General features: G+C 44.6%; 1 protein-coding gene across 2 annotated transcripts; it reads right to left on the bottom strand.

Annotated features, from left to right (window-relative positions):
• LOC110433917 (carbonic anhydrase, chloroplastic-like) lies at nucleotides 2510-12811 on the bottom strand. Of its 2 annotated transcripts, XM_021457024.1 has the most exons (14): nucleotides 12620-12808; nucleotides 9692-9931; nucleotides 9225-9286; nucleotides 9034-9082; nucleotides 6851-6967; nucleotides 6606-6745; nucleotides 6281-6386; nucleotides 6057-6188; nucleotides 4660-4721; nucleotides 4466-4514; nucleotides 3569-3685; nucleotides 3290-3429; nucleotides 3062-3167; nucleotides 2510-2964 (listed from the first exon to the last, which is right to left on the bottom strand). In XM_021457024.1, exons 2-14 carry the CDS (start codon nucleotides 9821-9823, stop codon nucleotides 2830-2832), a joined length of 1347 nt encoding a protein of 448 aa, XP_021312699.1. In that variant the 5' UTR covers nucleotides 9824-9931; nucleotides 12620-12808; the 3' UTR covers nucleotides 2510-2829. The 2 variants fall into 2 exon arrangements, with proteins under 2 accessions (XP_021312699.1, XP_021312698.1); XM_021457023.1 differs by lacking the exon at nucleotides 9692-9931 and having other exon boundaries at nucleotides 12620-12811.

The following is a 13019-nucleotide window of genomic DNA, read 5'->3' as shown; positions in this document are numbered from 1 at the left end:
ATATTTTTATAATATACCTATTTAATATCATAAAACTTTTAAGATTTTTCTATAAAATTGGTCAACTAATATGCTTTGACTTAAAAAGTTAGAATAACTTATGATTTATATATCTTCTTTCTAAAGTTTCTCTGCTGGTGGTGCTAATTTGTTCTACGTGGCAATATTAGACATTGTCTAGATAAAATCAATTACTATAGATCTATAAGATTGGTCCTCGCAAAAAAAATCTATAAGACTGGAGTGCAAATTAAACTATTTTTTCACGTTAACTTGTCCATCTAGGTTTAAGGGGGTGTTTGGCACTGCTCCACGAACTCTGCTTCACAAACTCCACTATGAAGTAGCTCTACAAAAAACTGGAGTTCGTGGAGTACCTCTTTAGGTGCTCTCACAACTCCACTTTTTTTTCTCGAACTCAGTGCGTGGAGCTGAAACCGTTTGGCTAAAAAACGTGGAGCGGAGCTGAAAAAAGTGGAGCAGAGCAGTCCCAAACACCTCGTCGACTTAGCATGGGTGCTCATGTTTTTCTAAATTTATTTCAAGATTTAACGACGCTATGTTTCCAGTGGTAGGTGACGTCCCCGTCGAGAACGAGACGCCTTTAATGACTTTGTGAATCTCGAGATGATCTGTCAGCTTAATTCTTCGGAGATGCTCATATGAGTATGGTTTGCGTATGTGTATTCATTAGTGTGAGTATGCGTGCATGTTGTAGACGTCTATGTTGTACTATGTAATCCTCGAAATTATTTTTCAAGGTTCAATACATTTACATTGAAATGGATTGCTATGTTTTCAAATAAGTACCATACTTGATTGCAACTGTACAGGTAAAAGTCAATGGTATAAGTCAATTGTATAGGTCATTGTTACTTAAGTACAACTGTACAAGTTTGGTTGTACTCAGCATTTTCCTTGTGCGTTCCTTGATCATGAATATCTTGATCAATCTGATCATGAATACCTGCAAGTTATTTCAAGCTAAAGCTGCGTTTTTATTCCAACTGTTATGGTCAATTTTACTATTTTGGACTTGATTTTTGATATCTAGGTCGGTGTTAAAATGCTTGTAACACAAAGGTCACCATGGATTCTGCTTCGAACCCCACCAAAACACAATATGTGGATACGTACGGTTTATTAAAGTGTAATACCTTTTTTTTCAATTGCAAAGGATCTCAAAACTTGAAATATAGGTAATTCTATGTCATGCTGAATTTAAATTTTATACCTATATAAAAGTTTATTTTAGTTCATTTTGGTAAAAAAAGTTATTCGATTAAAATTTTGTGTGTGCACAACAATACACGAGCCATTATCTAGTATAAGATAAGAATCAAAGATGGATGGATGCAATTGTGTCAGATTGATAGCTAGATGAAGAGTCGGCTAAAGAGGGCTTGACAAGGAGCAGGTACGAGGAAAGCTTCCCGGCCCCAGCCCCAGTAGATACAAGTGGATAGATTTGGTTCTGTTTAGTTACCTATGGGGGTTAATTTGGTCTTATCTCTGTCCCCTAATAGAGGAATCCTCGCGAGAAATAGGGAAAGGAGTCGTCGTCTCTAGACGAAAGAGGGTAAAACTAAAAGAACAACAAAAGAGAGTAAAACTAAAAGTTAATCAAGAGGTTTTGTTCAATAATGGTTTGATAACCAATCAAATTGATTAAAGCGTAGAACATGTGTGGACAGTGTGTAACCGCTTACAGGTCTTAAGAATTTGTAGATAAATTTGCCACACAAGGGACCAAGGTGTGTGTTGTATAAGTTCATTTCAATCCATAATATTATCATGTTGTTTGAAGAACCATGATATTTTATTTTGTATGTAGATTGGAGGATGCTTGTTCAAGTGGTGTGAAATTGTGAAACATATTTGATCATTTAATTATCGGAAGCTATTTATTAAGTACCTTTCTATCATTAATGATGTATTGTCTAATTAAGCATTTTGAATTGAGTGCTGTTTGTTAGATCTATTGGTGTATGGCGAGTATGAATTCTGGTTATCATCTTAGTTGTTTATATGGGGCTTTCTATCCTTGGATTTTTGCTCTTCTTGCTTCCAAAGTACTCGTGTATGGCGAGTATGATTTCTAGTTATCATCTTAGTTGTTCATATGGGGCTTTCCATCCTTGGATTTTGCTCTTGATGCTTCCAAAGTACTCCCTCCGCTCTGCAATACAGTGCGTTATGGCTATTTAAGACAAAATAAGAGAGAGAGAGAAAAAACAATAGACGCATGTACTACTCACTTAACTTTCTAATATATTGAAATATGATCTTATTCGTATGATTAAAGGTTGCAATCTAAGTTTTCTTATAGAAAATATAGTAAGCACTCAATTACTTTCCTCTTCCGTAACTTTATTTAAGTAAATATTATCTTCATGTTCCTTGAATGTACTATATTTTGGGACACATCTTAAATGTCAGAATGCACTCTATTTTAGGACGGAGGGTGTTGGCGTGTTGCCCTCCTGGCCTGTTTCTCTGGATCCGTTAATGACAAAAAAAAGAGGTAAACTCTTCATAACAATATTATGAAAAAAGGATTATAGTTGATGTCTTTTGACCACAAGCCGGTCAATTATGCATCATATTATATATATAGTACATAAAAGCTCGGCGTTAGAAATGAAAGCGGTTGAAAATGCTATTGCTTATTACATTCACATTGGGGCGATCCGGTATGTATATATGTAGTTGCTGAAAACATGCATGTAGTACTCCGCGCATTCGCATCGATCGGGTGCATATCGGTAGGTATATATGTGGTATAAATTTATGATGATGTAGGAGTTGGGCCGTCCGGGTGCCTTAGCTCTAGACTTTCCATGTGAGGAACTCTCCTTTCACGAAGTCATAGTGGCCGCCGACCAGCTTTAAGGTACCGTTGGCCAGCCCTTCCTTGACGAATGGGTAGGTCTTGAGGTTCTCCAAGGACACATTCACGGCCTCCTGCAGAAACATTTTCAGAAATACAAGGTTCTCCGGTGAGCAAAAATTAATCCATTCATGCAGCAACTAACTGCTCGTGCATGTACGGTGTACATACCTTCTCTAGAATGTAGCATTGGTCATCGAACGGCACCGAAGCGTTCTCTTTCTTCACCTTCATCTTGGCAGGGAAGCCAATCTTGACCCAGTCCTCAACAAAGTGGCTGGATACACCACAAAAAAAACAACAGATAAAAATGCGCTGGGATCAAAATCATCATAGAGGTACAAAAGAATTTTTGTTTTATCTTAATGAAACTTTGTATATTTTACGGTGGCGTCTTACAAGTTGTCAGGTGCACCGTCCTGGAGGGAGAGGAGCGCCCTGATGCCACCGCAGCAGCTATGGCCAATGACGACGAGCACCTGCACCTTGAGGGCGCACACGGCGTACTCGATGGCGGACCCGATGCCGGTGTACTTGGTCTGCAGGTGACGAATACGAAAGGCGCGGCCGTGTCAGTCCTCGATCCTCTGTCATGCCCGGCCGGCGGCGGCCGGCCGGGCCGAGGAGAAATAGACGGCCATTTTGTGTCGTCGGCGACGACGGTCAGTGTGTACGTACCTTGTCGTAGCCTGGGACCAGGGCGGCGATGTTGCGGACGGTGAAGGCCTCGCCGGGCATCAGGCCCAGGGTCACCGACGGGCACACACGGGAGTCAGCGCAGGCGAACACCATGTACTGCATGCATGCAGCAGAGGAAAATAATCAGCATCAGGTCGATCGATCGGGAAAAGAAGGAGCATGTATGTATCCCACTCCCACCACCATTTCTTTGCGCAATGAGCCTATGACTAGTAGTGCCAAAGTTGAAGCTTGTGCCCTATGGAGCAGACTTTTGTAGTACAAAATAATTATAGGACTATTTCTTTTGTCCCAAAATAACTGTACATCTCGCTTTATGAAACTTCAAATTTTTAAATTTTAATTATATTTATATTAAAAATATATTAATGTTTATAGTGTATAATAAATATCATTAGATTGAGCATTTAGTATTTTTTCGAAATAAATTATACTTTTAGTTAAACTGAAAAAAAGAATTACTCCTCAATAGATGATTTCTGCATATATTTAGGATGGAGGGATTATATCCAACAGACTACTACTAGTACTTGCCAATTGGCCGCTAATGGCGACAAGCTGTCACCATTCATTTTAAATTATATACACAAATGTTTCAATATAATAGTTTGTAAACCTAAAAAATTGATAAAGCAAAAAAGGTTTATCGATGAATTTAGTAGTAAAATTGTATACATGTACGTTGAATTTAGCAATATACAATTTGAGTTGAATTGAGTAAATCTTTGAATAGAAATACAGATTCAAGACATTTGTTTTATATTTGTATTCAAAAGTATATGTATCCAATAACTGAATTTGAATAAAAATGTGTTAAGAGGTGATATATGGATTTGATTCTATACAAATTTGATCCATTTTCATCCCTACACATACCCTGGGGGCCTGGCCAGATTTGAGAGGCTCAAAAAGCTCTGGCTTCTTGCTGCAGAAAAAAGACAACATGGCAGTATCAGTCGGAGCTCTCAGAATTCCCAAAATAAATCAAGTGGTTGAAACTGAAAATATTAAACCAAACATGGGTGCTACAAATTAAAAAAACAACAGCTCTAAGTAGAGAGATGACTTACTCATAGACCTCGATCTTGAACTGCTCGAACCCGCTCTTCAAGCGGTCAACGGCGTCCATCACCTACAAGACCAACAACCAGAAAACCATCGGTCATTTTGCCATCCCGGAAAGACCAACTTGCATACTCATGATCGTGATGCAGCATGACGGGGGTAGAGAGAGAAAGAGAAGGGGCATGAGGGGGTAGAGAGAGATAGAAGGGGCATGATGCCAATGCTTGGCCTCCTTGCCACGGACCATAAGGAAAGCATGCATAAAATATGATCAAAAAGGGGAAGATGGATCTTCTTTGCACCAACACAATACAACATAGGGAGAAAGCAGAAGTTGCAGGCTCATGATGGCAATAGAGGAAAAGAAAACAGAGGGACGGACAAAGATTACTGTGTGTGCTATGTGAAGGATGATGGCGAGGGTGAGGGAGGAGGATGAGGGAACGGACCTTGGACTGGATGGGGTGGGCTTCTGGTTCTCAAGGAGTGACGAGGTGTGGGAATCTATGGACGGCTTCATTGACCCTCCTTTGATATATAACAGGGAGGCAAATGCAACTTCTCATCTTCTCCTCTTTTCTTCTTTTGCCCCCTTATAGTCAGATGGATAGATGCGGTGTGGCCCTCCCTCCCTCCCTTTCTCTCTATATCTCTCTCGTTCACCTTTTGAGCTGCCCCATTGTCTAGATTACTAGCAACATCAACATGATGACATGTGCAATCGTTTTAGTGAGAGAAAGAGACACCGCACAACGCGGGATTTGATGAAAAATGAGTAACGGTCAAGCACAGCTTTTGTGGACAATATATATCGCTTAAGCGGAATGTCGATGGCTACTTGAGCACGTTTTGTAGAGAAGAACGACTCCAACATGATGATTGCTTCCTCGGGGGACAACTGATTCGGCAAACCATGGTGGCCATGGAAAAAGGCAGTGGCATCTTTGTGGTAGATGGACCTCGATGGCCATGGCCTCATATCCATCACCACAGACGAGCCTGGTGCACCAACGAGGTTAGAAATTCGATGCAACGGCAAGCCTAATTGAAGCGGATAGAGGACCAGGCGACAACTGGACTAGAAGTTTGTAGCGGGTGAACGCGATATATGTATTTGCGGTGGAGATAGGGTTCAATCTTCTTATATCCGAAGAAGATGAGAAGTAGGTCAATTAAGATGTTGGGGCTGGTTTCAAGTGCTATGCATGGGGCGGATTTCAAGTGTTGTGGTTGGATTTGGTGGTGATTTTGTTCTTCTTAGAAAGAAATTAATTGCGATGGCAAGGAAGGAGAGAAAATGGATAGGAAGTTTGGATCTGGAGTGTGCCAGGAGGTAAAACCATGTGGTCTCAGATACAGTATGTACAATTGAAAATGTAAGGATGAAGGTTATGAACCCTACAGGCTCCCATGTGAGGAACTTCCCGGACACGAAGTCGTAGTGGGCGCCGACCAGCTTGAGGGTCCCTTTGGCCAGCCGTTCCTTGACGAAGGGGTAAGTCTTGAGGTTGGCGAGGGACACGTTCACGGCCTCCTGCAGAAACATTCAGAAAAATACAAGGTCCCTTTTGTGAGCAAAATCAACTCATTGCATTCATGCAATGCGTGTACATACGGTGTACGTACCTTCTCCAGGATGGAGCACTGGTCATCGAACGGCACTGAGGCATGCTCTTTGTGCACCTTCGCCTTGGCAGGGGAGCCGATCCTGACCCAGTCCTCAACGAAGTGGCTGGATACATACACCACCAAACCAAACAGAGACATCATGCTAGGGTCAAAAAAAAAATCATGACACGAGGCACACAAAGAGGTTCCGAATGAAACTTAGCTGCTTGTACGTACATTTTACGTTGATTATTACATACATTTCGGTTTAATGAAATACAACACACGCTTCAAGCTAAGTGTGTCCGTGAAATAAATAAATAAAAAAAAAGTGATGACTTACAAGTTGTGAGGTGCACCGTCCTTGAGGGAGAGGAGCGCCCTGATGCCACCGCAGCAGCTGTGGCCAATGACGACGAGCACCTGCACCTTGAGGGCGCACACGGCGTACTCGATGGCGGACCCGGTGCCGCTGTACTTGGTCTGCAGATTGACGACAAAACGAAAGGCGATCGAACGAGCGCGTGAGCGTGAGATTGTGAGAACAAAAAGAACGTATTGTATTGGACGTCGTCTGTGTATGCATACCTTGTCGTAGGGTGGCACCATGGAGGCGATGTTGCGGACGGTGAAGGCCTCGCCGGGCTGCAGGCCCAGGGTCACCGACGGGCACACACGGGAGTCGGAGCAGGCGAACACCATGTACTGCAGAGGAAAATCACCGTCAGGTCTCGCCGAAAAGAGGGAAATCACCATCAGGCCGGTTTCCCGTGGCTCTCTCTTATCGATAAGCAGGTAGGCAGATCAGTGGAGGACTAGACCTAAAATAAAACCAAAAGGCGGCAACTTTTGAGGTTTGACCCGCCAGCTGGTACGTCTTTTGAGTAGTTGCGTTGCGACAAGGATATTCTACGCTAGTTTCCGTGTGGTTCTTGGGGGCGATCAGCGGCCAAGAAAAACAACACGCTGATCTACTATCATCTATCCCATTCCCGGCGCGCGGCCAAGCAGGAATATTTCCGGGCAAGTTGGCACGCGAAGTGAGCTAGCTAGGCTAGCATATATGCATGCATGCATGAAAGAATGAATGAACCGAGAACGAATTTCACGTGACGGGTTTATCTAGCCGGCCCTGAGATGTGGGTGTCCAAATCCATGCTACAAATGCGATTAAGACGCATGGCGTAATGCAATCACCTTCCACTAACTTTGAGACATCTGTACTGTAGACGTGGAGTAGTAGAGCATATATTCCTCGAGGATGCGAATGCTAAAGCTGGCCACCTGGCCCTGCCCAACATTTATGCGCCTAACTGCTTTTGCAAGGGGTGTGTGAGAGGACAGGAGAGAAGACAGTTCAATCCAACTATTAGTTTTTATTTGACAAATATTATCTATTCATGGACTAACTAGGCTTAAAAGATTCATCTCGTGATTTACAGGCAAACTATGTAATTAGTTTTTGTTTTCGTCTATATCTAATGCTTCATGCATGTGCCGTAAGATTCGATGTGACAGGGAATCTTGAAAAAATTTTGGATTTCGGTGGGAACTTGAACAAGGCATAAGTCACGATGAAGAAAGAATCCCGTGCGTGCGGTGAGCGACGGACCAGTGCTTCACAACCACAGGACGTACAGGTACAGCACCGGTCGGTCGACGATAGTTTCAGCAATAATGTATCACAGCAGTGGTGGGGGGCCTGTGCTCAATCATGGGTGGACCACACACACATTAGGCATGGAATGATGAACGCTAATACACACCTACACTTGGGGTTCACGTCTCTTTGTGTTGTGTATGTGAGTGTCAAACAAAAATCAAAATGATGAGACATCTGAAATGGGCGTTCAAATGTAGTAATGATGGAAGTGACCATTACGTACAGTTCAAAAAAGAATTCAACACGGCTAGAAGGTGGAATTGACCATCATACTATAGGAGTAGTTCAAATTAATGTATGTTTTATCTTCGCTCCTTTACTACAATGAATATTTGACCACTAGTAACCGAACTTTTATGGGTAAAGAAAACTAGTAGAACCCCAGCTAGTTACATCATCATGCATGAATGCATAAAATTAGGCGCATGGGATCGATCGATGCCAGCTCAAAACTCCCATAAAAAACAATAAACTGTGTACTTGCAAGATTCTGGTACCACGTTATACTACTAGGAAACTCAAGGAAAAATCAATATAATAACATAACTATATCCGCCATCTGCAAAGTGAGCCTATATACGGAGGGACGGCGGCATCTCAATAATTTACCAACCAAATGCAAATCACCACCTAGCATGCATGCAGGGCGTATGGCTTTGCACATGGGGATGCACTGGCAGCGCGCATGTCGTTAGTGTTCCGCGCGCAGTGGCGGCCGGCCGGGTGGGAGCTGCGAAGGATTATGCATGCATCCCACTACACCATTTTCTTTGCGCCATGGCCTCGACGGGACCCATGCATGGAGCAGAATTGTACAAACACAATTACAGGACTAGTTATTATCCAACAAGACTACGTACTGCTAGCCAATTGGCCGCTAATGCCGACAAGCCGTGCAATTATAGGACAATCCGTTTGCTTTTGTCTAGTGCAGCTTTGACCTCGTTACTGGCCGGCGAAAATAATGCTGCCTGCGCTGCGCACCCAGGGACATGTCAGGGTGGATGATGAATAGTGCAGCAGGGGTTGCGAGTGGCTAGCTAGAGACAAAAAAAAAAAAACGTACAAGGGAGCCGGGAAGAGAAAGCAGTATGGTAGTAGCACATACCTTGGGGGCCTGGCCAGCCTTGAGAGGCTCGAACAGCTCTGGCTTTTTGCTGCGAAAAAATAAATCAAAGGGGGCACGGGATCAGTTGGAGCTCGCAGAATTCACAAAAGAAATCAAGCACCATGAGGCTGAAACTGAAACGATTAAATCAGACGCGGGTGCTGTGCAGAAAACAGCTCAGAATGACTTACTCATAGACCTCGGTCTTGAACTTCTGGAACCCGACCTTCAAGCGCTCGACGGCGTCCATGCCCTGCATTATGTATCAACAGAGAAACATCGTCGATCGGTCAGAGTTCGCCATCCTCAGAAAGACTGACTTGCATGCTCGTGATTGTGATGCAGCATAAGGGGTAGAGAGAGAGAGAGAGAGAGGAGGGGGCATGATGCAATTTTGCCCTCCTTGCCGGCCCACTGAACACACGAAAAGAATGCACAAAGGTGATTTTTTTTTAAAAAAAAAGGAACATGGATCTTTCTTTGCACAAACACAATAACTACGTAGAGAGAAAGTGGAAGTTGCATGTAGTGGCTACTGATGCCAATGGTGAAAAAGAAAATAGAGGAATGGATGAGGAGATTTGTTGTGTGTGCTGATTGGAGGATGGTGTGGAGGGTGCGGGAGGAGATGAGGAAGGAGGAGAAGGAGAGGACGGACCTTGGAGGGAGGAGGTGGAGGTTGGGTAGGCTTCGGGTTCTGAACGACTGTCGAGGTGGTTGAATCTATGGACGGCTTCGCTGCCGCCCCCTGGCCCTCCTTCTTTTTAGGGAGGCAAAGGCAACTGCTCATCTCCTTGTGTTTTCTTTCGTCTCTCCTCCCGTATCAATGGATGTGGTGTGGCCCTCTCTCCCTTTCTCTCTCGTTTGACTTTTGATGAGCTGCTCGTCCTCCCGCTTACTAGCAACATGACGTGTGCAATTGTGTCAGTGAAGAGAAAAAGGCACCATGCAACGCGCGCGTTCAGAAAAAATCGGTAACGGCTGAGAGCGGCTTTTGTGGACGACGCATATACAATGTGAGGTCGCCATCCTAGTTTTTCTTTTCTTTTTTATGAATTGGATGAACGCTCGTGCTAAACTTTTATTTTAAGTCTATTTAGTTAGTGGATTATATGCAACAATCAGGAGTGCTGACGTTCATTGGCATACCAACCCACCAGGTGTAATGTTGGGCCATAAATTAAACGGAGGTGGTACTATATGCATGTACTCCGTACTCGTAATCGTTTGAGGCCGAGACTGGGAGGCAGCAATCTTCTGACGATCTGTGCGGTGCAGTGGGTACCGTACGGGACACCAAGCACAAACAAACAAGTGGCCATCTATCTGCGCGAGCGCGATCCTTCCCTTTTGCTCCCTAGCTAGCTCCTCCCGACACCGCAAGAAAACGTTAGTATTTCCCCAAGAGGGTTCTCGTTCCCAGACAAGATTAACGAATTCTGCAACTGGACCGAAGAAAAGGAGGTCCCTCGCAGGGGTTTCGATCGGTTCCCAGATCCAAGGACGCTGGCACGCTGATCATTCAGATCTGCACTAGTATAGATAGGCTGGCTACGTGCGGTCCGCCCTCTGGAGTCTGGACTGTCGACTAGTAGCAAATTCTGCCAGCTTCGGATCGGACGCCAACAGGCGATGGCACACGGCCCTGGGAATCTTGCTTATCGCGGCGCGCTTAAATTAGTCCCTTCACACCCATACCAACCGTCAGGATCGTGCCACTTCTCTTCCTAAATTATTGGAGCGGGCTGATCAAATCATCATGCCAGCCAAGACGAAAGCTTGCTGTTCAATTCCCTGATGTGCGTTCCTAATCCGGGCATTCGCTGCCGTGCTTAATTTGTTGCTTACCCCATCATGTTGGTGTGCTAATGAGGAACCGCGCGCGGCTAATCATGCACTCCTATATATAAATATGAATATACATGTACAGTATGGTTGCTGCTACTTGAACCATCGATGGATGCCGGAACGACCCTTTTGGAGTACAGTATTTGTTTCTTATTTCGATTTAATGATGTGCTAGCTCCTTTTACTATTTCTTCCCTTTTCCGCACATCTAATTATCTAGTGCGTTATCTGATGGCAGCTACGGGTTTTGTACTGTACTGTACTGTACAGTCTGTACCACAGAGCGCCGTGGTCCGGTACTGCGGTCGGTGTCATGCTTGCGCGCATCAGATCAGTGTCAGATGTCGCGTCGCGCAACGAAAATCTGGCCTCGCTCCTCGTACATACTGCTATAGCCTCACAAGTTTGCGGATTATCACTACCAAAGTTTACTACAGAAAAACCGTTAATTAACTCGTGTCCCTGATGATTCAATATGCTGCAAAAATTTTGTTCCTCCAAAACAAAGAAAAAGAAGTTTTTTTCTCCTGCTAGCCTAAAAGACCCAACAGTGACCAAATTAAAGCAAACCAGGAAATTATGGGCGTTATAAAAAAAAGTAAATTGACGTTGATGGGCACTAGTAGCGCTTTATTGATGGTCGGTTATTGAACTATACCTCTACCTGGATGTGCCATGGATCAAACGGAACTCAAAAGCCAAAAGACGCGCGCGGATTAGCTCTTCGAGACTTCGACATCTTCCTAGCTAACTGTAGCTATCATGTACTGGTCTTATCGCTTTAGGGAAAAGCCAGCCCTATATTATTTTTTTATACGCTCGCGATATCACTAAACAAGTGTACTTGGAGCTTTTTTCTTCTTTCCACACTCGAGACTTTTTTGTGGAAATTCTGTTATATTGAAAGCAAGCATCTAGTGGTTGCCTTCTTCAAACTAGCACTATCATTGGCCATCGATCTCTTTGGAAACACCTCCCTTCCGGAATATTCTATTGGAGATGGTTGACTTGCATAGCTGGCTACTAGATGATGGGAAAGTGATTTAAATTTGACAAATTGGATATAAAAGAATACCAAAGTTTATACTACATAATCAGATTCACCATGAAGTATATTTTAATAGCATATCCATTTTGATGTGATAAATGATAGTTAGAGTTAAGAAGAATGACATCTTTTCAAGATGGGCGGAAGTGGTATAGTATTCCATGATTTTTGGTCCAAAATAAGTGGAGAACATGCATGAGATTATACTATATATATACATGCATGGTATGCCGCATTTGCAGACCTGGCGTTAGTAGCTCTTGGTAGACCCGGAAGGGTGCGGTGCCCCTCCACCGTACCATACTCTTATGGAGGACATACTATACGTGGCTGGCACGCACTTTTTTTTTTTCCCTATTGATGATTGAGGAGCGCAACGAAGCAGCAAAACTATATAGACGTGGCGAGGTGCATTATTACTTTTGGTTGAAATAATCCTTGCGTTGGACTCGGATTTTGTTTGGTTTTTTCTAGAATTAATATCCTGCATGCATGGTCCATACTACCAACCTCCTAGGTGTAATTGGAGCAAGCACTTTTGCATGGTGCAGCATTTCGTGGAGACGCCGAGAGCTAGATGAAGCGAGTGAGTGGACAGATAGCAGAAGCGACGACGACGACATGCATGCATGCGCTCAGTGGTGCAGTGAGCCATGCACGCATTGGTGTATGCATGTACTCCGTACGTACCACGAGGGTGGCGGGGACGGCGACGACGGGGGCGTTCCTGATGAGGCTGGGGCGCCGGCGGACGGAGGACGGCGCGGGGGCGGGGGCGCGGCTGCTGCCGAGGCTGGCGACGATGCTGCTGCTGGACGTGGAGCCGCGGACGGGGAAGGCGGACATCAATTGTGCTGTGTGCGCGAGTGCCACTTGCCCCCTGTGCTGCGGGCCTGCCTCCTTATACACACGGACGCGCGCGTGCCGACAAGACAAGGCCGTTACTACTACAGCCCCCCCGCCCGGGTGGTGTGTGTGTGTGTGCGCGCGCGCTCGCATTGTGTGGCGGCAGGCGGCAGCGGTCCGCGCGCGAGCGCCGCGGCGGGCGGCGGCGTGCGGCTCGCCTGCGCCGGTGCATCCGGGCCACTCG

Source organism: Sorghum bicolor, chromosome 3 (assembly GCF_000003195.3).
Source record: "Sorghum bicolor cultivar BTx623 chromosome 3, Sorghum_bicolor_NCBIv3, whole genome shotgun sequence".
NCBI classification, from domain to species: domain Eukaryota; kingdom Viridiplantae; phylum Streptophyta; class Magnoliopsida; order Poales; family Poaceae; genus Sorghum; species Sorghum bicolor.
This window is presented reverse-complemented; position numbering and strand designations above follow the sequence as displayed.